The sequence below is a fragment of the Sciurus vulgaris genome, assembly GCF_902686455.1.
Source record: "Sciurus vulgaris genome assembly, chromosome: 11".
Taxonomy (NCBI): domain Eukaryota; kingdom Metazoa; phylum Chordata; class Mammalia; order Rodentia; family Sciuridae; genus Sciurus; species Sciurus vulgaris.
The window spans coordinates 52,318,126-52,343,286 of NC_136472.1; the positions used below are offsets into that span (position 1 = coordinate 52,318,126).

A 25,161-nucleotide genomic window follows, 5' to 3' on the forward strand; every position below is an offset into this window, starting at 1 on the left:
AATCCGGATGTAGAAATATAGTACTGCATTAATAAATCTCATGCTCTTTGTTTTTTTTTTTTTCCTTAAGAACAAGGACAAGTGCTGCTTCTCTAATAAAAGATAAGGCTTAAGCATTTTCCCCTGGGAGCTGTACAGTTTAGCATGTTCTGCGGTTAAAGTGTTCTCTCTCCCACAGATAAGGCCTGACTTGATAATTAAGTGAACCACCAGACAGGTGAATCAAGTCAGCATTGTTTAAGCCAGTCCTTCTTCAACAGGAGCAGCTCACTCTTCACCACCCCCTCAGTGGTTTCCAGATGGCTGGTATAACGGCAGATGTGACTGCATTCTTAGAATGATTCTTCAGGTTATCATAAAGTTGGCATCCTTGAGACTGGGCAAGCATGGAGCCGCCAGAAAGGAAACAAAAGCAGAGGAGCCAACCAGCATCCCTTCACCATGGTAATATCACCAGTAAGTAACAAGCAGGCATTGCTGACGGCAAAAAGGCAGCAGCAGGACCAGCCCTCTCACTCACCTTCTGCAGACAGCCCCTGGATGTTTATCCCCTTAGCTGCCAGGAAATTCAAGCAGGCATCTATGTTTTCAATCTGGGAGAGGGGGAAAGAAAACAACAATTTACATTTAATATTCAGCCTTCTCCAGAGCCATCTCTTATTAGGAACCAAGAGCAAATGGAATGCTGTAAAAATGGCCAATGGATGGATGGATTGATGGATGGATGCAGCACAGGACTCTTCTTTGTCTGTACTTGCACAGGGAAAGGTTACCTAATATCCTAACCACACGGTGCCAAAATTCGAGGCCTTGGATTGTTCACAGCTGCCAAAAATAACCAGGATGGAATGAGAGCTCTCATCTTGATCAATGTCACCAATGCAATCCTGAAAATTTGAACAGCTGCCAGAAAAAATGGAGATGGGGACGAGGTTGGTGTGCCCACCCATCTCCCAGCAGCTGGGAGAAATTTCCAGTCACTGAAGCAGCAGACAGTCAGATGCACAAACGGTGAATGGGAGTTTCAGCAAGAATCTGGGTAGAGCTTGCTCACAAATTCTCAGGATGGCAGGCATTGCAGATGGCCAGAGAGAGTTGTGGCCTCCCAAACCTCTCTGTCCTTTGTGCTCTTTGTAGCAAGAAGAGACCCCCTACAGGGGTCTGGGAGGCCTCCCAGGTTTGATGGAACTGAAGCCACAGCTAAGGGCAAACTGATAGCTAGCCCTCACAAGAGAACAATTAGGTCATCCCCAAAGGTTTGATCTGACTTCAGTTGTCAGGGCGAATTACTTTTTTGGTTTAAAGGAAAACGTTCTGGCTTGATTAATGTTACTGATGACCATAAATAAAGGAAATTGCTTTTGATCTGCAGGATCTTTGAATTTCACACAATTTGCATCTCACTTATAAGGACTCCACTCTCCTCTGCAACCGCTCCATCCACATGCCTTCCCAGGCTCCATAGACCTTCTTAGGCACTCAAACCAGTATTTAACTAAAGGAGTTTATTTTGAGCTAATAAACTATTGTCTTGAACAGTGCACATGTTTCCACGCTGTCTCCCCCCATCCTCAAGCAAATTCTTGAGGCCCCTTCTAGTCACAGAAAGTGTAAAGCATTTCCATTTTAAGAGCTCTAATTTAAGTGAAGTCTGGCTCTGAGAGTCCTCCTGAAGTTCACATCCACTCTCCCACCGACGTTGGCATTTTCCTTCTCTACCCCAGTCTTCACATCTTCCAAATGCATTAAATTAGTCTATGGGACAAAACTGTGCCACTCCTATAAGAATCCACTCAATCCTGAGTTTGAAGTTACTGTATCTGTGCATCTTTGGCACAGGTTTTAACCTCTTCCCCAGCATCTAGCCCACCTTGAAGTGTCCTCATCTGGCAGACATTTTCTCATTTCTGGAAGAAGGGGCGGAATGAAATTTCTTGCAAACTAAGCAAATGCTGATGTTGTAAGTTATGCCTGCCACTGTGCAGAAAATCAGCCTTTACACAGGAGGAAGAAAATGATATTGCTTTTAATCTCTCTTTCTTCAGTCCAGTCCCAGAATGACTGACAGTGAGGTTCAAGTACTATCATCTTGGAGGGAGAGGGAAGAAGGGAAGAGAATGGCTGCCAGTGCCCTATGGTCTTTCGGAGCAAAATGCTTCCATTTGTAAGTGTAATAAAAACACCTCTGCTGTTTTATACTATTAAGAGAAAATGTTAGCTAGAAGGTAAAATGTTAACTCTCATTCCTTGTCTCCTCTGTAGTATACAGTGGTGAGATGCTGAAAATACTCAAGGGGGTTTGGTGCTTTCACAAAGAGATCCCAAATCATGAGAAAATAATGAAATTCGTCTTCCGCTCCTTGTCTCTTCCTATAATACTACTCCTTTATTATATTGCACATGCCTGATGAAAGAGGCTTTGGCAATTATGTCCCTGTGGACAAAAAGAAGAAAAAACTGACCATCCCTGAATCCCTGTTCATGCAAAAATTAAAAATGGTACACTTGATATTTATCCTAGAAAGTGTCATGTAGGTTGATGTGCATGGCTTATGCTTTTTCAGTAATAATGCAACAGAGTGACACCCAAGAAAAAAAGACATCCACCGACACATTCAAGAAAAACACTACTCTGCAGAAGAAATTTCCAAGGAGTAGAACCTATATTTACTTGGTTTATTTCCGGAGCATTTGATGCACATAGCATCATTTAAAGTACATGGTGGTGTCCTCCTGTAACCTAACCTTGATCCATTTCAATTCAGTCATATGCTGGGAATTCTTTTAAAGTTAAATTCAAATAAAAGCATGGATCATTATAAGTAGGTTACCTGAAATACTTCTTCCTCTGGTGTTGATGTTTTAAAAGTCATTATCCTTTAGTAGAATTTCACAATTTAGATCAGTATTTCTCCACTGGAGCCAGGGGAGAAATGGTAGAGGAGAAGAGAGAGTTTGGCTCTGCTGAAAACATTTTGCGCCGTTTGTCACCATAAGGAGGAGGAGGTGGTACTCAGGCATTTAGCTGGTAGAGGCCAGGGATAATGCTAGATATCCTACAATGCACAGACCACAAACCTTCAAACCCAAAATGTTATGAGTACTGAGGTCGAGAAACCCCAAGTTGTACGATTCCTTTAATCATTCATTCAATTCCCAAGTTTGTGCAGATGTCTGCTCTGGGCCAGGTCCTAAGCTCCATTCTTTTGATGGGGTTGGTTCTTGTAAGAATCACACGATGGATAAAATGAGGTAAGAAAAACTGATGGCATAGCTGGGGATGGAACCCAGGAGGTCCTCCTCACTGTCTCAGGAGCCTGCACTTACATAATCCACAGAGCCATTTGACATGGCCATCCTGGTTCCCATACAGTTCAGGGAGAATCAGAACATATAAATAGGGGGAGTGTTGGAATCCTCTTTCACTAGGTGAAAGAGGCCAAGGCCACCAAAAGCGCTTTCATCCAAAAGGGTGATGAAATACAGGGAGTAACAAACATGGCAGGATGGCACTCCCAGAAAATGTTAAAAATCCGAAATAAGATCATCATTTAAAGGATCGTTCACAAGCCTATCAAGCGCCTTGAATTTTTTCCCCTCTACCATGAACTGTGTTCACAAAAATTCAAAAAACATTCCTCAAGTCTCAAATCAACTCTTTAATAATGTTCCATTAAGGTTAAAAATCACTCCTGACAAGGCAGTAGAGACCCACACGCTTTTCATCTGCACCCCAGGAGGAGAGCAAGGCTGGGAAGCAGGAAGGGGTCAGATCTGGATTCCAACCTCCCGCTTCATTTGGAAAAAGATCAGAAAGGGAGAGTTGCTTTGATCCAGGCCCTCTTGTGATTAAAATTCACCTTAAGGTTTTCTTCCAAATATTGTACAGGTAAACAATCTATCTTCATGTACTGTTGAAACTTCAAACTCCCACTCCCCCCCAAGAGGGGAAGAGCCCAGGCAGCAGCACCCCAGGACCACTAGAGCACAAAGGTATCCTTCTGCCATCTCTAAGGAGGCTCCTGGCTCATGTGTGATCCAGACACCCAGCTAGAGAGGAGGATCCTGTTAAAATTGGGAGGGTGAGCAACGGAAAAGACTCCTAACCAGAAAAGTATGTAAATACAGTCAAAGTTGTTCATTAATACATAATGGCCAATATAAACTACTTTCCAAAATTAGCTGAAAAAAAGAATCTATGTGAAGTCTGACATTCCAGTGTTACTGAAGGAGACAGGAACTGGGTGAGAAAGCTATTGTAGTTGTTGCCATAGAAATGGGTTCAAGAGTTCTAGGATCAAGTGGCTGGAGTTTGCAGCATTAGCTGGGATGGGAAGCCCAGGAAAGGGACCTCCATCTGGCTTGGAGGTACCAATAGCAGAAAGGTGTGCTAGATGTAGGAAGGGACAAGGAAAAGGTACAGATGAAGACCAGGATGTACTTTTCCAGAATCCCCTTCACTTGGTGCCATACATGGGCTCCATTCTGTGTAGGTCTTTCTCCCAGCCTCAGCTGGGACCTCCATCACAAAGTTGAATTAGTTTCTTAGCAGGCTCTGGATTTCAGGTTTGCAGGGCAATTCCCATGGGTTATGTACATTAGAGCTTTTGTCTTCCATATGTAGAAGTACATCCTCACCCATCAAAACAAATCCCAAACAACTGGAGAGAGAATCAAACCACAGAGGGCAAATGGAAAACTTCACATTTCAATCATGATTAGGGCTGGACTGGGTCTCATGATAACGTAAAATATGCAAACCTCAGAAGCACTGCTGTATATCTCCTTGGTAGCTTAGAGACTGATCAAATACCATCTGTTGTGGCAGTTGTCATGGCAGCATTTTTCTCTGAATACCAGTGTAGCCAAGTGCAAAGCACATGAAAATGATTAATGCAAATGAAGACCATCTCTTTGGGAGATGCTGCAGTCCAGAGCACCATCTTTGCATCATACCAAGCAAATGGAGAACTGGTTTTTATGAGTTAGGAGCTCCTCACCGTGCCCCTTGGAGATCTGCACCCTGGGAAGAGGGGCAAACAGCTGTTGCATTAAAATCAGGCATAGCCACAGTCATTTTTTTAAAAGCATGAAATGCCCAAAGTCTAGGCAATAGGAGATGCAGATGCCAGGCAAGGGAGAAGGTGAACATTCTGATGATTCCAAAAGCACAGTGCAGCTTTTTCATGACACTCTATCAGCTAGACTGACTTGCTTCCAGAAATGTGTGTGACCCGACACCTGATATTGTTATTTGCCTTCCACAATAATGATCATTCACTCATTCACCTATGCCTTCACCCAAATTTACTGAGAGCCTACTGGGTATTATGCAATGTGCTGGTGCTGGGTATATAGTGGTGAATAAAACAGACATAATTTCTCTGACCTGCAGAACCTACAAGTCTACTGCAGGGGAAGAGGCAATAAATAAATAATGCACAGGTACGTACATGGTCACCATGAAGGAGAAAAGAGTACAGAGAAAAGTGTACACTGAAAGACCTGATCTAGCCTGGGTGGTAGGAAGAGAATCAGGGAAGAATTTCTCTCAATTTTTTTTTTTTTTTTGAGATGGGGGCTCACTGTGTTGTCCAAGCTGGTCTTGAACTCTTGAGTTCAAGTGTTCCTCTGCCTCCCAATTAGCTGGGACCATAGATACTTGCCACTGTGCCGAATTTCTAAGAATTTCTTAAGGAAGTGAACAGGTGGGGCTATGTATAAACAGGGCATTTTGTCTGTTTGGTTGACTGCTGTGGCCCCAAGCATCTTGAAGGAGAGTGCAGCATGGTAGGTATTTAAGAATAAACGTTGATGGAAGGAAAGCAGCAAATGTATGTGAAGACCTAAGGGCACCAAATGGAAAGAATGATGTGTGTAGGGGACTTGCAGCTGAAAGCCTAATGCAGGATGGTAGACCACATTCTGGGAACCCAAGGAAAGTCAAGACGGCTCCTGGACAAGGCGGAAGAGCAATGAGAGGTCACCTGACCACAAGGCCAGGCTGTTCTGTTAGGAATGCCTCAGTAGCCTTGAGGTGGGGCTCCAGTGTGTCTGGGACAGGAGGAGGGCTGGGAAGTGAAGTCAACATCTGTGCTCACAAGCATGCACTAGGAATGTCGGTTTCATATCTAAGACGTCTTCACGCCCTTCTGATACCCCTTCCTCATTCCTCTATTTTTGTTTTTATTCCCTAAGAAATAAAAAGAAAAAAAAAGAGAGAGAAGAAATCCAACCATAAAACACCAAACTACCCTTTGGGGCCATGTCCTCCTAAATGTCTGACTTGCCAATTCTGTCTCTTTCCTCAACATTCCTAAGGGGCAAGGCCTGAAGCCTGATTCACTCAGCTTCATTTTTTGGATTTCTGTCCACCTGGATTGGTACTGGGGCCTAGCGTCATCCCATGTTCATGAGGTTCCTGAACCACAGTGTGGTCCTGGAGAAGCACAACCCCACAGGGCAGAGTTCCTGGGGCTGACACTAGAGTTTTTAATTTTAGAAGGGAACTTCAGAAACAAGGGAATGTTGGTGGTGCTTCAAATTCTCTTAGGAAGGAAAACATTTGGGAGCATCAGGCCCATCCTTCTGTAGGTCACCAGTCTGCTGCTTGCTTGGCTAACATGTAAAGTCAATCTTGTGGGGAATGGGGAAAGATGGTAATGGGTAGAGGTCATAGCCGGATAGGAGGGATAAGTTCTAGTGTTTTATCACAGGAAGAGTGGCTACAGTTGACAATACCAGTCTTTAGAACTAAAAATAGCTAGGAAACAGGATCTGTAATGTTATCATCACAAAGACATGATGAATGTTTGAGATGATGGATAAACTAAGTATCCTGAGTCAATCAATACACAATATAAAACTGTATTGAAACATCACAATTTACTAGTCTTAAAAAAAAAAAAAAAAAAAAAGCCTTTGTCCAGAGGAATGAGGGCCTCCATGCCCTGTGTCCTAGCCTTGGTCACTCAAGTATAAAGCTTTCAATGGGCCAGCAAGAGGCCAGGAACACAGGAAACGGCTACCTGCAACTCAAGAGTCCTGACATTGGTCTGTTTCTCTTTCAGCTTTATTGCCTTGCCTGGCTCCTCCCTTTCATTTGGCAATGTTATCTACTCTACCATTTATAACTTCAGCTTTCCAAGATGTTGTCAAGACTTCCTTTAAAAAAATTTTATGGAAGTTTTTCTGCTGTTAAGCAAATGGGTATGTCCATCTGGACCCCCAAAAAATTCTTTCTGGAGGAGAAAAAAAAAATTGAAATCAAGCATCTAAAATTCCTTCAGTGACTGTCTTTTCTCACTTTCTTTCCATTTCTTTTATTTTCCTATCATTTTCTGACGTCCCAAATTTAAGAGGGGAGATAGAGCTAAAGTTCTAGAAGTCAGTCCTCACTCTAGAATCTCTGGTAATAAACACTCAGGGCTGAGCTGTTTCCTTTCAAAGATCATGGCCAGCATAGGGGTAATGTACCATCGAGGATGGGGCTATCAGTAAGGCCCAAGGGGTGCCTTTAGTGTGTGTTCCATCAGCACACAGTTCTGTACATCATTCTCCTGCTACAATTTCAGAGTAACAACTTCACTTTTTAGTGCTACTCAAAGTCAAGGACTGCAAGTTAGAAGCTGGGTACAAACACAGAAGAGGAGTGACAAAGTCAAGGAGCAATACTGAGGGGATGAGATATAGGCTTGGCATTACCAGAGACTGTAGGGAGGGGAAAATAGGGAGACAGGGGTCAAAGCATACAAACATTTAGCTATAAGATGAACAGCAGATACAGCAGGAGGTGATGGACAACTAATTTAATTGTGGTAATCATTTAAAAACATATATGCCTGCTACACTTTGGATCTGAAATGTCCCTCAAAGACCCATGTGTTAAAGGCTTAGCCCCCAGCTTGACACTACTGGCAAGAGACAGAAACTTTAAGAGGTAGGTTCTAGTGGGAGGTCTTCAGGTTACTGCGAGTGTGCCCTCGAAGGTGATAGGAGCGCCTTGCCTCTTCCTCTTGCTCTTTTATATCCTGGCTATCATAAAGGGTAAGGTACTCCACCATGTGCTCCCTGCTGGGATGGGTTGCCTCACCACAGGCCCAAAAGCAACAGAGCAAATCAATCATAGACTGAAACCTCCAAAACTGTAGGTCCCTTTATAAGCCCGATTCAGATTATCTCAGTTATTTGTTACAGAAATAGAAATAGAAAATAGAGTAAAGCAAATCTATTTTGTTTTAAAAAGTTAAGTAGTATTTTGCAGAAAATGTTGGTTTTATCTACAGAGAAGGAATCAAACTCAGACTCAAACTTTAACAAGAAAGCCATGATTTCCAGTTCCCCAAACACATGAGAAAGAGTAGGACTGTGGACACTTGGAGACTCTCATCCAGGATATCACTGAAAGCTGGATGAAAAAAATACTAATTGAGCATTTGCTTTCTTGTCAGCTATATTCACAGGACAGAAGACAAAGTGGCAGACAAGATAACATGGTCCTTTCCTCAAGAAGCACACAGCCTTCCACAAAGGAGCTGATCTTAAGTAAATAATCCCTCAACTAACATACAGTCACAAACATGTTAAAGAGCAAACTACATTTACCTATTTACCTCCTCAAAGCCTGACAGAGGCTCCCTATGTTCTTTTAAAAGGCCTGGATTCTTTTTAGATGTTTGCATATTCATGTGCTTAAGCCTACAGGCCTCCATCAAGTCATCAAGAGGCAGAACATATGTGCAAAATTAAATGAGATCTTGACATTTCAGGAGGCTTTCAGCCCTCATTGTGCAGCAAATCCTCAGTTTGGGAAGGACCACTAAAAGATGTAAATTCAACCACAAAACAAGTATATATAAAGGTGCTGATGTAATATACAGGAGCTTGGAAACCAGTTCCCTCGTGCCAGCCCATGCAACTCACTCTTGATTCCTCTGAGTTGCTCATGAACAGTCAATCCATGCATTTCACCTAGAAATTCCAGAGAGAATGTATGTGAGTGTGATACCTCACCTGGCAGCATCGATAAGCAGGGAGCAAAGCAAGAGACATGGCTGAATGCTTTGCTATCAATTCTTGCTGAGCAAGACTTTGCTCAGTCCATTGGATGATGACTGAATGGGGACAACTGCTCTGTTATCCTCTGCCTCCTCACATCACCCTCCAGTGTTAATGTCTGAAAATCTTGTTCAAAAACTATCATTCCATTTCCACTCAAATCCCAAATTCTGCTAGCAACTGTGGGTCACTATTCCATGCAAGGCACAATGCTAGTGACTTCCATGCACTTCCCAATCTATTTTTTACTTCAATACCTCTTTGTAGGTATGGCTAAGGAACCATGCTTGAATTATAGGCCATTGCTGATCATCGATATATAATTTGAGGGATTTTGCAAATAATATGTAAATTATGTCATACCAAGGAAAAAGATTTGGCTCATAGTTTCAAATTATAAAATCTGTGATCAAGGTCAAGAGCCCATGCCAGTGAATTAGAAATTTTGAGATTAAAAACAATTAAGAACCCAATTTGTGTACAATGAATCAAAATGCAGTCTGTAAAAACTTAAAAGCTAAATAAAAACAAATAAATAAATAAACAATTAAGAATATTATTAAAAATTCAAATAATTCTCAGTTCCACTTATTGTCATAGCTAGAACGTCAGAGGCATGGTCAAAGTCCACTGAAAGAGGAGAATGAACTAGACAAGGAAAGTCTCTTACAGGATCTCCTTGTGCTTTCTGAGGTTACAAGATTCCTAATGCACCCAAGAAGAAATGGTGACAATTTTTAACTTGTCACATAATCTGTTACTATTTCCATCCTTGTCAAGCAATTATTGACCCAAATAAAATTGCCACTTTCGTAGGTAAAAAAATGATTAAAGACTAGCCATTAAATATGGTTCTATTTATCAAGGTATCAGGAAGACAGGCCACCCCTCTCCTGTGCTCCTTTCCCTCTCCAAGGGCTCAGTTTAAGCAGAGAGGTGATCATAAGAACAGAGCACCTTTTGGCCATTTATAGGCAAAGTAAGCAGTAAATTTTGAAACTCAGAATCAAATTCTTGCAAGTCCTTCTCAAAGACAACTCCCCAGATTGGCTATGCACAAGATGTAAAGTAGAAGACTATGAGTCTTCTACACTCACTCCAATGGCTAAACCGTAAAGGCCCTTTGCTTGGGTTAGGGCCTCTGTGTTCAAACCCCTTAGAGAAATAGGGCGGGGCCCGGGGAAGGCTTTAATTCCAAGCTGACGCACCCCCAAACCTGCCAGTAAAGGTAAGCACTAGTAGTCCTTGAAGGGAAATCCAGGATTCAAGCCCTTTTCCTCTTGCTTTCACATTCCCTCAGGGGAAAATATCAGAGAGATGAGGTTTTGGTTACATTCCTCTACCCCTTCCAAGATTAAGAAACTGCCACCATATCTACACACTGTGAGAATCCCCCTCATTCATGAAAGCTACTCAGTAGGAAAAAAAATCAACTCATCTCAAAGTGTTGATACATGTATTATCTTTACTAAGAAGAATTTTTAATGGTAGACAGGGAAATTAAGGATTTCAAAGGACCAGGGGTGAAGCCTAGGGAATCATGGATTTCTCAGGGTTTATTGGCTATCTTAGGGAAAAGTACTAATTTCCCTGAGTCTCAGTTTTCCTTTCAATAAAATGGGGATAATGATCCCTTTCTTAAAAGCCTTATAGAAGTGTCACAACAAAGACTTGTGCTCTTACAAAACATGATGCATTAGGTTGAATTTTTTCCTGTATACTACACTAATTCAGTTAATTTTCACCACCAGAGTTGGTACTATTAATAACACTTTCCAGACAGAAATGGAGGGCCAAGGTGTTAAAGTGCCTTCCTAAATCATAGTTATTAAATGGCAGCTTGGTATTTGAACACTTCATGGAAAGTGTGGCATCCTCCACAAGAAATGAGTCCACCTGCGTTGGGAATATAGCTCAGTTGGTAGAGTGCTTGCCTCGCATGCACAAGGCCCTGGGTTAAATCCCTAGCAACACAAAAAAAAAAAAAAAAAAAAAAAAAGAAAAAGAAAAAAGAAATTAGTCCATCTAAGTCAAATCCTACCTTTATATCAAAAGGGAAAAAGATACTTTACAGAGGAAGGACTGTTCCTTGTAGAAGATATTTAATGTTTATAGTATTTGTAAATCTTCAGGCACTAGAATAATTTAAATCCCTATGAACATTTACATTGGAGGCATTACCTCCAAATTAAAAATGATCTTTTGAACTACCCAATGAACTACCCTATGCCATTGGCTCAGGATTCATGAGAAAACTCATGAAAATTATAAGACTACAATAGTTTGGGGATCAAAAATCTGAAATGTGTGCAGAGGTAACAAAGAATAGAAGAGACTAGGTATAAAACCACAGGGAATGGTGGAGACTGTGGAATACAGCCCACACCTACCCAGAAAGGGCAGCTATTGCCTAGGTTTAGCCTATAAAGAGCCAACCCGGAGTTGCCAGATTCTTTTTCCAAGAAAAGGTGGAAGAACATTTTTTTGGTTACGACTATTGATTTTCATCTGCTGACATCTTTATCCTTTTTGTTTTAGAAGTTCTTCTCGGACATGAACCTGACTTGTTGGCCACCATTCCCCTCCCTCTGCTCAAGTGGGCAGGTTGTCATTCTCAATGACCCAGTTCTCAACAGGCACTGACCACAGGCTACCTACACCTTAAAGTGCAAACAGCAATTCCTAAGTTCCATTTCATGAAGTTCCATTTCATGGACAAATATTAAACATAACACACACACATTTTCTTTCTCTCTTTCTCTCTCTGCCTCTTTGATGCTAAACTGAAACACAAGAACTCTATGAAGACATATGTGGGGAGGTAGATCCAAGCATGAGGTCCAGATGGCTTTTATATAAACCACTATCTACACAGTTATAAATCGCCTCCCAATTTCTCTTTCCACTCAGGAAGATCTGTAAGCATGCCCCTTCCCACCCATCACCCTGCATTTGCCAAGTCCTTGAGCCTTAGAAAGCACCCTGTTGTCACTTTTAACACCTCTGTCCCAGCAGAGATGTGATGGGAATTTCTTCATTAAACTTTCTATAAGCACGGACCAGGTGCCAGGCATTGTGGGCAGATGGACAGATGTGACCCCGATCCTCAAAGAAGTTAATGTCTAGTGGGATTATAAGTGGTTAAAACAATGTGCTAAGGATTATCACCCTGAAATTTCAATGGAGAAAATGAAGGGATCACAGAGGTTAAGTGGGCTGGGAGGGACAGAGAAGGCACTTGAGAAGGCCCATGAGACCGTGGCCAAGTGCAGAAGGAAGGTCCCACTGTCTTAGAACACACGTTCTCAGAGAACATCCGCAACATCCTAAACTTCCCCAAAAGGCAAACAAATTCCCTCCTTCAAAATATTTTGTTAAACAAACTCTAGAAATATTAATTCTAAAAGTCCTAATAAACTTGACAAAAGAGTATGTGTTTAAGTGTATGTTTGCACAGGCATATCTCCAAAGCGGTTTTTTCATGAACTCTAAGACAATGTTGGCAAAGTGTGGTCCCCTGATCAGCAGCTTTAGCATCCTCTGGGAACCTGAGAAAATGTGGCCTCTCCAGCTCCTCCCCAGGCCTGGGGAGGCAGAAGCTCTGGGCTGGAGCCCAGAACCTGTGCTTCCACCTGCTTTCCAGGTCCTTCTCATGCACACTAAAGTTCAAAAAGCATGGCTTAGGAAGCTCTGCCAAGCCAATTTTCCTTATCAATAAAAATAACCTGTTACTTTGGTGTTTCTTTTATGCTCCTATATAAATATAAAGTTAAAATATAAAACCGTGAGAGAAGACACTGAATGAGAGGATTTCTTGGCTTGGGACTACTCAAATCTCTTGAAAACATTTAAAGATGCATAGTTTCTCAGATATATTAATATTTGGTATGTTGCACTGCCTTACTCTGGGAAACTCTGGACTATGGGCCCATTCCCCATTTATCTCTCTCCTCTGAGAAACATCAGCTGAGTACCCCCAACATACCTAACCCTATGCCAGGTGCTGGGTATATAGAGACTTTTGGTGAACTAAAAGAGATGAAAAAAAAAGTGCTATTTGTATTATAAAGCTTTGATGGTAGTAAATAGCATATAAAATATAAATCTCTCATAAAATTTGCCAGAATGTCATGCTGATTACAGGACCAACCTAGCTGAGTGGAGGAGCACAGCACTACTCCTGAGTTCACATTCGCATCACAGAGGGGTCCCGGAGGCCTGGGGTTCACTTCTAGTTACTCAGATGAAATAGCCCTTGTCTCTGCTATGATTGCTCAGTGTCTGAGGAAGCCCACAATATGGATGCAGTGCTGCTAAGGAACTCTGCACCTTTGCCCTGCATGTGCTTCCCTGTGACAACTGCTTTGAGAGTGAAGACATGGAAAGCTGTGTCCTGCCGTATGCTTACCACCAAGGCTGCCTCCAGGAAATACTCTGCCTCAAGGGCCTGCAGCCATGAGGCTCTGCTGTAAAAACCAGAGAGTTTCCTCTTTGGCTTAGCAAGGGTGCCTCTGGCTACAGTGTATTAGCTTTCTATTGCTGCTGAAATAAATGACCACAAACTTAGTGGCTTAAAACAACACATTTATTTTCTTATGGTCTGGAGGTCAAAAGTCCAAAATTAATATCAGTGAGCTGAAATTAAAGAGTCATGGACTGTGTCCATTCTTCAGGTTCCAGAGAAGAATCTGTTTCTTTGCCTTTACAGCTTCTAGGGGTCTCCTGCATTCCTTGGCTCCCTGCCTTGACTATCAAGAGCCAGCAGCGAGGCATCTTCCAGTCCTTCTCACCTTCCTGTGTCCCTCTTACAAGGATCCTTGTGATCATACTGGGTCTGTCCTGACAGCCCAGGATAACTGCCCCATTTTAAAGCCTTCAATCATCTCTGCAGTTTCTTTTGCCAGATTATGTCACATTATGTTGTAAAGGAACATATTCCCAGGTTCTAGGGATTGGGAAGCAGACATCTTTGTGGGGCTCACTGTTCAGCCTACCTCACTGTGTACCTACTTTGAATGTCAGAAAGCTTTTGATACACAAATGCAAAGGGAAGAATTACATGACCTGTGAGCAGGGCAGGGAATGCCCACCTAATGTGCTCTCGTCCGCAGCCAGGATGAGGTCAGGTGCCTTTTGCACCACTCCTGTTACCCTCGCAACCTCGCTAGGAGGCAGCTTCCACTATCTGCTTTTACAGAACGGGGTGAAGACTCAGAGATTTAGGTCCCTGCCCAGCACACTCGCCCAGCAGGTCTTGCCAGCTATCTGCTCATTCTTCTTCATCTCAAGTCTCCTTCCCACAATGGAATGGTTCTTCCTGAGCCTCTGATTTTACTTAGATAAGGGGCGGGTGTTACCAATGTAACTTCTGGCCAGGAGTGGTGGTGCACCTGTAATCCCAGCAGCTCGGGAGGCTGAGGCAAGAGGATCACAAGTTCAAAGCCAGCCTCAGCAACTTATTGAGACCCTAAGTAACTGCTAGCCTCTGTCTGAAAATAAAAAAAATATATATGAAAAAGGTGGGGATGTGGCTCAGTGGTTAAGTGCCCCTGGGTTCAATCCCCTGGTACCAATAAAAAAAAAAAGTAACTTTTGTACCTCTATGTCATGGTCCTTTTTACTTCTTCAATTAATTTCCTTGTATACAGAATAGCACAATAATTTAGGGGACAGACTCTGGAGCTCTTAGCATGCAAACCTCAGCATGTCACTTAATACCTGTGAGACCTCAGACAAATGACTCAGCTACTCTCTGCTTCAATGTTCTCAACTGTCAAATGAGAATAATAATTACATCTCTACTCATAAAGGATATGAGGATAAAACCAGTTAATACAGACAAAATACCTAAAAGAGTGCCCAGCGCAATGTAGCTAAGGGTGCACTGTGTCTGCTTCCGTCATCGTACACAGCACGGATAGAGAATCAGGGCAACAGTTCCACAGTGGGAGGGGAAGGATGAGAGGCTCTTCACCATGACAGGCCCTCAGCTGGTCCCCAAGAAAGCCCATCATGGGGTCAGGCTCTCAGTTCTCCATTGCATTTAATGGAATGAGCAAAATACATTCACTTTCCCCAGAGCCACTCAAAGAATAAAGTCAGTTAAGACCTGTGAAGCACTGCTCAGAAGAGCGCCTCAGGATCAGTTCTGTTCTTAGTGTTAATCTGGGGTAGTTGAGAGGACGCCTAGATATGCTCACTTCAAGGGACATAAAAGCATTCAGGAATCTAAACATAGCCACAATTCCTGAGCATCATTAGAATTCTCAGTCTGGGTCCTCAGGATAAACCAAAGAAGAAAAGATTTAAGAGAAAGACACTTCTAGAAAAGTGCTGAATATCTGTTTCTAAAATCCCATAAAGAACTGCCTAGCTAATACCCAGTCCCCAAATCACTTCAGATACTGAAATCAGAGTAAAGATGTGTTTGAATCCTCCAGCTGCAAACCCATTCAAGCCAGTTCCCACCCTGGTCCGTCTGTCCATCTATCCATCTGATATTTTCAAAAAGTCTATTGTAGGTCAATGACGGGCTCAGGTGCAAGGCATAGTATCTCCTTCAAGACAAGAGACAACTACAAGGGTGTGTGTTATGCATTGGTAGACACAGGACACTTGCGGATGCAGAAGATGAGAGACACCTAATTATGTCACTTCCTAGAGGAAGCAGCTGAGCTGGTTGCACTGCCCAGGAGTGGGTAAGCAGGGGGTCACTCTTGGGAGCCAGGACAACATGCCTCAAAGTGCACAGGTCTTCGAGTCACAGCCTTCTACGTGCATGGCAAGGTGTCCAGCCTGGCTGGGGTACCGAGGCTGACTGTTGAGTGTCAGGAGAGGGGAGTATGGGGATCTTGATGGATCCTCTAGTCTGTGCTCAAGGGTATGGAGAGGGAAGCAGGGGCCAGTGGTAGTTTTAAACAGAAGAGCAACTAAGGGAGACACAGAAGTGCAGGTTGCAAAACCTTTGAAAGATAATGATGGCCAGAACACTCGTTGGGCCACTCTAAGTGGAAAGCAGCGGATGCTCCTAGCCTGGGACACTTCCCTCTGCACTTTAAATTCTATGTGGTCCCAGGACTTTTCTTCATTCCTTCTTAGTTCTGCAACATGTGTGTGCCCGTGGTGCTGTGTAAAAATAGGTCTAGGGGCCAGGGCAGAGGCGACTCAGCTGCCCACAGATCTCACACACTCCCCAGGCATGTGGCTGGTTTTCTGGCAGCTGTTGGGAGGGCCCAAGGTCACTGGGCCTGGCAACCTGATCCCCTTGCAGATGGCCTTCCCCTGGCCACTATGGTGAACGAGGCTAGAGGGACCTGGCGCCAGGGCTTTCAGAGGCCACTGCAAGAAGCTGCCTTTCACTAGGGGCCACCTGCCCTGTGGCTGCACTTGAGTTCCCACTGACAGGTCAACTCGGACCCTTCCCAGAAATATTTGGTCCCTCCCTTCTTGCTAACTCTCAGTGAGGTCTGGCTGCTTCTGCTGCTTCCACAGATGACAAATAAGGACAGCAAGATTGGTGAGATGGACACTATTTTTACTATGCCCCTTCTCTGTCTCAGCAGGGAGCACCACAGTCGCTGAAACTGCACAGAACTGGATTCGAGCTCCCCATCGTCCTCTGCATAGGTGTATAATCTGGAGCCAAAAACAATCTCTTAAATTTTCAGTCCCCATGTGCAAATGCAGAAAATATCCAAACTCGAAACCCAGGCAGCTTCTGACGAGTAACCATAACAATTTGGTGAGTTCCTGGCACAGGCAGGTAGGCCTGGGTGCTCAGTACGTGTAAGCGCCCTCACTGAAGCCCCACCTCAGCTCTGTGAAGTGCTGGGCTGGCCACGGGTCCAGGAGGAGGAAGGGAAGTGTTGAGGCCACACTATTAAGATGGGATTGAGCCCAGAGTGACTGACCACACTGCTCTGTGTCTTCAGATCCCTCGCAGAGGTTTTTCCCTTTCAGGCCACTTCTACCATTCAGGAAGCGATGGATATGCAAAGAAACTCTGACCCCACTCTCGAACAAGCCCCACCCAGAGGTGGTGCTGGCCATTCTCCAGGGATGTCTGTGTCTGTGAAAAGTTAAGTACCTTGAAGAATCACCATTAGAACAAGCATCTACTGCGTGTTGCTCTGTGCCCAGTGGTATATAAGCACTTCATGTGGATTATCTCATGGACTCCTTAAAATGACACTGTGAGGCAGATGTTGTTACTATCTCTGTTACAGAAACTGGTCCCCAGAAACTTGAAAAGGACATGCCCTGGTCACAAGCAGCTGGCCTTCAGAGGTCATGTGCCTTGTAGCCTCCAGAATCGGAGGGGAAAGGAAGACCTATTCTGACTACCTTTTTTCACAGATTGTGAGACACTGAGGAGCACCAGGGCTGGCCTCCAGTGCCCAGGCATGAGGGCCAGCACTGTTGCATTCCTCCTGGGGTGACATCATGCTGCCTCCCCACTGCTGCTGCTCTAAGCTTCCCCCTCCCCCTTCTAGCAGCAATTCAGTTCTTACTGCTTTCACATGTGGGGCCACATCAATTTTATTTAGGAAAAGTGGGGGGTTCTGCCCGTGGACTAGAAGTTTACAAACCACTGCCTTGCCCTCCTTCATGTTCAATGTAGACTCCACTGTCTTGGGAACATTTCCACTGTCTTGCTGGCATTTCCACGGGGTCCCTGGAAGGACAGGGCTAGGACAGAACTGGACTCTAAGCAACAGGTGCACTGAACCCAAGTTCTATGGAACCACAGGGGGTTCATGGGCTGATCTCGAGGATCCATACAAAATTCTGGGGTATGTGCAATTTGGGGAGAAGAGAGCTGGTATCTTTCCTTATATTTCCAAAGGTTTAATGCCCTCAAACCCATGGACCATTAAAACAAATTACTACTACATCATCATCATCATCATCATCATCATCATCATCATCAAAACTGCCATTTATCAAGGGCTGACCACATGCCAGGAGCACGGAGACAATCAGAACACCTGCCTCAAAGGGCTGCTGGGAGGGTGAACTAGGGGTATTTGTACAGGGCTCAGAAGAGCACCTGGCACAAGGCAAACACATTTTACCATCTAAGTTATTATTATCCACTATCATTTTTGTGACTTCATTAGTCCTCACTAAAACTTTATAAGGTATGTTTATCACGGCCACTTTATAGAACAGGAAATCTGAGGCTTCAAGAGGTTAAATAATTAGCTCAAACCCACAGAGCAGCAGAGAAGGAACTCAGCCTAGTGGGGCTGGCGCTCTGACGGGGTGCACTGGGGGAAGAGGCGGAGGACTCTCCAGAGAGCAGAGTGGGCAGGAGGGTACAGCCTGAGGCCCACTACCAGCTGGAGGGGAAGGCAGGCTTAGGGCCTTTGGCTGAAAGGGCAAGCAGGTCTAACTTTTTCCTTCCCCCATCAAAGAGAAAAAGGCAAGCCACTTAAAATAATAATGATTAAAAAAGAAAACCATCCCCTGTGGCTGGCTATTTCAGGGCTCTAAGTGAGCGAGTGCATCCAGCATCTCAGAGCGCACTGAGCTCAAGGCCAGCAGCAGCTCCACAGTGGCTGCCCGGCACTCCCTGGCTGAGTTCCAGGCAATGTTTTTCCTTCCAAACTAACACACAATTCTGCTGAACAAACCACTTGAAAGCCAAAAAGATGCCCCTAGGTTACCATGGCAATGTTACACAGACAAAACATTTTAACCAGCTCTGACGCACACACACAAACTTTTTAAAGGGCCAAGTGGATGGATTTAATGGGGGAGAAGGGGTGGGGTGGAGAGTGTTATTTCTAAAGCTCCATCTCCATGGATTTGGCCCCAAAAGCATGGAAGTCAGATTGAAACAGTTTGACAGGCTCCATAAAAAGGCTGAGATCAGGCTTGCTCCAGGAAAGGGAGGCTGCTGATGTTCCCTCTCTGGTCACAGTCAAGGTCCATCTTACAAGGCCCAAGAGCTGGGTGCTGAGGGTCATGGATATATATGGACAAACATCAGGCTAGAGTCCTGGGGAGAGCATACCATGACCCAGCACCCGGGCTTCAGCAGAATCAAGAGGACCAAATGTACTCACGAGCATCAAAGGGCTTGCCTTAAGAGCCATGCAAATGAATGTCAGTGCTGACATGATAGATATTAACAACCCCTGCCAACTGGGCAGCATTTTTATTTTCCAGATCACGTGGTTGAACTTTCATCCACACAGGTCGACAGTCTTGGATTTCTTCTTATAGAAAGCTTTGCCCTGGTCCACTGGGGCTCACTCCCTCAGACGTAGCAATCTGGGGATGCAGCAATCTTGTCCAAGGCCTGAAGGTAGCCATGTCTGTTGTACCCATGTCTTCCATGCCCCACCCATCACCCTAAGCACAAAAGGGCAAGGGCTAATGTTGCTGGGAAGCTAAAAGGGCTTATATATCCATATATATCCATGACCCTCAGCACCCAGATTCAGTTCATGGCGATTTGGAAGGATCATGAACGAATGTTCAAAACAACGGTCCTTTGTAGGATCCATGCCATCCTCAGGTCAACAGAGTCTGCAGAAATGGGTTTCACACCTGCTACCTCTGCTTGGATCCTCTTCTACCCACCATCCCCTGCACTGAACCTTCTTCCCTTTCAAGATTCCATCCTTAGAAGTTATTCTTAAACTCCTGCTTGCCCTAGGATAGAAGAGGCTCCCACAGGCCATGCACAGGTGTCTAGGGGAACAGCTGCAAAAGTCTATTGTTCTAATTGTCTTCTGGTCTCATGCTCACCCATCTGAAACCCTTGACAGCAGGGATCTTATCTTGCTACCTGTGTATTCACCTGACAGAGCCCAGTGCCTGGCACCCCTAGGTACTTGGTGACTGCCAGCTGACTGACAGGCAAATGGTATGCAATGCCATGTCCCTTGTGTTTAGGTGTAGTTGCCCTGGAATTCTCAAGCCCTAACCGCATGGCCTGGGGTATGGACAGGGCAAAATCTGGGCTCTTGGGCAGCCTGTGGGTGAGAAGCAGTGAATGGGAAGAAGATAAACCCTCCCTTCAGTGCTTACTCCTGTTGCAAAGCTCAGGCTCCTCCCACCCACTTACTGATGAAGTGAAGTAGGCCCTTAAAAACTAGAAGAGCATGAAGTAGACTCCTGCTCTGAAGCAAAGTTGCCTTTCTTTGGTTTCATTATTAAAGTCTCCTGGAAGTTATTCTATCAGTTTTCTTTTTTTCTTTCCATTTGTGTGTGTGTGTATGTGTGTGTGTGTGTGTGTGTGTGTGTGTGTGTGTGTGTGTGTGTGTGTGCTGGGGTTGAACCTGTGGGGTACTCTAACACTGAGCTACAGCCCCATTTCTTTTTATGTTTTATTTGAGATAGCATATTGCTAAGTTGCTGAGGCTGGCCTCCAACTTGTGATCCTCCTGCCTCAGCCTCTCAAGTTACTGTGATTCAAGTTACTGTGATTCTGTTTTTTTGGGCAGTGATCAATCAATTCTATGCTGATCATTTTGGAGGAGGTAGTTGCCCTCCCAATAAGACATGCTCTCCAAGTTCTCATTGCATTGTGCCTTATCTTTCTTCCTCCAAAATTATATTCTCCTCCAAACAGGCAACATTTAGCAAATAACAACAAATGCTCATTATTGGGTCACACTAAATAAAGCCTAATGGGAAGATCAACCTCCTGGAATCTGCAGATGGCATGCTGTGCCATGTCCTCAAATTACACTTCCCAGAGCGCAAGAAATCAAAGCAAGAATCAATAAATGGGATGGATTCAAACTAAAAAGTTTTTCTCAGCATAGGAAACAATCAACAATGTGAAAAGGGAGCCTACGGAGTGGGAGAAAATCTTTTCCGCATGCACTTTGGACAGAGCACTCATCTCCAAAGTTTATAAAGAGTTTAAAAAACTTTACACCCAAAATACAAAGAACCCAATCAATAAATGGGCTAAGGAACTGAGCAGACACTTCACAGAAGATGACATACAGGTGAACAACAAATAAATGAAAAAGTGCTCATCATCCCTAGTAATTAGAGAAATGCAAATTAAAACCACCCTAAGATTTCATCTAACTCCAATTAGAATGACTGTTATCAAGAACACAAGCAATAATAAGTGTTAGCGTGGATGTGGGGAAAAAGGCACACTCGTACATTGCTGGTGGAGTTGCAAATTGGTGTAGCCACTCTGGAAAGCAGTGTGGAGATTTCTCAGAACACTTGAAATGGACCCACCATTTGACCCAGCTATCCCACTCCTTGGCCTATACCCAAAGGACTTAAAATCAGCATACTACAGTGATGCAGCCACATCAATGTTCATAGTAGCCCAATTCACAATAGCCAGATTGTGGAACCAACCTAGATGCCCCTCAATTGACAAATGGATACAGAAACTGTTGTATATGTACACAATGAACTATTACTCAGCCATAAAGAAGAATAAAATTATGGCATTTGCTGGTAAATGGATGAAGTTGGAAAATATCATGCTAAGTGAAATAGGCCAAGCCCAAAAAACCAAAGGCAGAATGTTTTCTCTGGTAAGTGCATGACAATATATAACAAGGAGGGAGGGCAGGGAGAAGAGAAGAATGAAGGAACTTTGGATGGTGTAGAGGAAAATGGGGTGGGAAGGGGTGGGGAAAGAAAGATAGTAGAATGAAACAGACAGTACTACCCTATGTGTATGTATGATTACATGAATGGTGTGAATCGACGTTGTGTACAACCAAAGAAATGAAAAGTTGTACTTCATTTGTGTACAATGAATCAAAGTGCAGTCTGTAAAAATAAAAAAAGATTTTGATTAAAAAAAATTTATACTTCCCATGAATAAAGATGCTTGAACTCTGTATGAGCTCACATGTGTATGCATAAAGGTGTCCTAATAGCTATAGCAACACCTATTCCTAATTATGAACACATGGTAAGTGACCCGTGAGTTCTGCCTTATGAATTTGCCATTGTTTTGTGATGGAGGAGAGAAGACAATGGACCTGTTGTCCTTATCTTCATTTCTCTCATTTCCTACAGAATGGAATGGCTGTGGTGGAGGTTGTACATTTTCTGGACTCACATCCTGTATGCTGAACTATTCTCTGCTACGTTTACCACAAAATCGTGTCTGCCTCCCCACCCACAAGCTGGGATTAATTATCACTGACAATTATAGGATTTTATATTTGTGTTCTAAAAACATATTGCACGCACACACGCACGCGCACACATACACACACACACACACACACAAACACCCTAAGAACAATACTAACATAGCTGAAAGAGTCAAGGAGAAACCACAAAACTGCATTGGTGCCATGGCAGTATTTATAAAGTACATATTTGCATATAGAACTAAATTTGCATGGAAGAATCCAACATGACAATATTTTATAAGCTTGAAAGTAGACTTAACAACAAGCCACTCCTCCAACAGAAGGTGCAGAAAATATAAATGCACCAAATAGAATAAAAGGTTGACCACCTTCAAATGCCAGTTCTACGTGTGCATTGTCATAGGCTGGGACAAATGTGCTGATATCTGTCCTACAGGGAAATAATGTATCTCTTTCATGTGAAGCTATCACTGCATGTGTAAAATGCTTGCACTAAAATTAAGTCTTCTATCGTCCAAATTTCCTCAATTATTAATACACTAGGACAGCTGCAGTAGCTTTAGCAAAAATAGCAGCCAAGTTTTTCCAAAAGTCAAAGCAGCCATGAGATGCCTGCCTGGGGACTTTCCTATGTAAGGAGTGGTTGGTCTCTGGATCAAACAAAAAGAAACAATACTTCCAGCAGAACAACAGAAAAAGAGAGAAGCTTGTTCCAGAATGTAAACTGGAAAATGACTTGCCCTGCCCACGAACCCCTCTAATAAAACTGCTTTTGTGTGTGAAAAGGGGTTGTCTGAACAGATTGCCCACCTGCCCAACTCTCTGGGATAACAATTCAAAAAATTAACCAGTGAACCCAAGGAATGCCAATTGCTTTGACATCTCCTGAAATGAGACCTGCATAGGGGTAGGTTAGAGAAATAAATTACGTTCTTTTTAAATTTCTGGAAGCAAATGAATATCCAGTAAAAAAAAAAAAAAAAAAAAAAAGGTACCCTGCCACCTTCATGTATTGGCATCCTCTTAACAGACTCCAACAATAGATGTTCTTTGCCTAAATATGAGTGCTGGTTAAGTATTTGGAAGTGAAAAACTAAGCACTTGGAGCATCAGAATTCAATGTTTTTTGGACCCAATACGACCATGGATTTTAATTCAAAGATTAGATCCAGCACAAAAAAAGAACAGATGTTAAAGATTAGTTATTTGGTTATTTCTTAACTATAATATCATAGCTCAAATGTTTCACACCAGCAAGTCTGTCAAGGTCATGATGAGAAGGGTCCAGACGCAACTGAACTTTTCACATTCACTGTCACAGTTCTAGCTTCACACCATTCTAACCTTTAAAGGCAATCAGAACACATGCCCTGATTCTGATCTGTAAGATACCAGTGCCTCATCTGAACCTCAGCACCACACACAAACGGAAATTGCTACAGGTCTGTGGGGAAGTAGAATGAGTCTTAAATGATCCAAGTTCTAAACATGTACACATTTGCCGTACTCCTGCATAATATGTGTCTAAGAGTGAGGACAATATTTCATTTTTGCTGTCTCCCCATCTACGTAAAAATCACAGTCATTTTTTAATAAATGCCAACAAAATGTCAAAGAAGCAGAACATGGCTACTTGGCTACGGCAGTCTGTATATGAATATAATCCCCTGGAGTAAAGCATCTGGGGTGAACACATTCCATGATGGTCGGTACCATTTAGAGGCAGGAAATGATAACATAACACAATGCTCACTACCCACATACCACTCACCATTTGCGATCTGTTCTTCGGACAGCCATTGATGTCTTCAATCTTTTCATTTGCTGAAAAAGGAAATACAAGTCAGGAAGATAGATAATCACCAGAGAGACACTTCCACGAGTGATGGTCAGGACACTTGAGGCCAACCAAGTCCTGAGGCCCATTCTGGGGTCTGTCCAATCAACACAGGCATGTGGAACACTGAGACGCATCTAGCAAGCTTCAGGACTTACTCATCAAGCCGCCATCCTCCAGGGACAGCTGGGGCAAGGTCGTCATCACTTAAAACAGAGACAACTGCATTGACGGCAGTCCTGCAGTGATGGGGCATCGTGCAGTGTTTGGAGACTGGGAGACAGAGTGAGCTGTGAATGCTTTGGGCTCTTAGAGAGGCAGATGTCAGTCACTGCAACCTCCCCGTGGAAGACAGGACAGTTCAGAGTGGATCAGTCCAGCTCAAACTCAGCTCCTGGGGACAGATGCCATAGATGAAAGCAGCTTCAGCCAGAAATACCACTCTTGCTTTTGTTGTCCAAATACTCATTCCCGAAGCAGTAGCAAGTGGAGAAAATGAGACTCAAAAATGGCTGGACCAAGGCAAGCCTAAATTAGATCAGGGAGCACACATGCTTGAAGTCAAAATAGCACCTAGCTACTGAAAGAGAGGTGAAAGAGAGAGGTCGCAGGGCATTCACAGGAAAACGAGTGCTAATGAGGAGGAATGGCTCAGCTTCTCTGGAGGATCCCTGGCAAGACACAGCTGAGATATCTATGGAGAGGCTGAGCGTGAGAATGAAATGCAGAAGAGAGGCAGTGTGGACAGCAGTGTGAGGGCCAGCTGTGGAGGCGGACACCCCAGTGGGAAGTGAATCCCAGCTCTAGAGCTCTGTGGCCATGTGATCACAGCCATGTCACTCGACCTCCCTAGCCAGTTTCCTCATCTATTAGATGGAGCAAATCTTCCCTACTTCAGAGGGGGAGCAATGGGAATGAGATGATGTGATACCAAAACACCAGATGTGATACTTGGCACAGTAGCACATAGTAGGTGCTGCCTAGCAGTATCCTTAATCCATCTCCCTCCCCCCTGCATATATATTATATATAGTTTTGCTTTTTTGTTGGTGGTTTTTTTTTTTTTTTTCTTTTTCTTTTTGGTACTAGGGATTGAACCCAGGGGTGCCTAACCACTGAGTCACATCCCCAGCACTTTTTCATATTTTATTTAGAGACAGGGCCTCA

General features: G+C 43.6%; 1 protein-coding gene across 4 annotated transcripts in view; it reads right to left on the reverse strand.

Moving 5' to 3' along the window:
* The window catches only part of NAV2 (neuron navigator 2), a 693,848-nt gene that overhangs the window by 224,048 nt on the left and 444,639 nt on the right, over positions 1-25,161 (reverse strand). For all 4 annotated transcript variants that reach the window (XM_079101816.1, XM_079101814.1, XM_079101815.1 and 1 more), the window contains 2 exons: positions 23,929-23,981; positions 521-593 (listed from right to left, as the gene is read on the reverse strand). In XM_079101816.1, the coding sequence (XP_078957942.1) occupies positions 521-593; positions 23,929-23,981 (126 nt within the window). The remainder of the gene's footprint in view (positions 1-520; positions 594-23,928; positions 23,982-25,161) is intronic.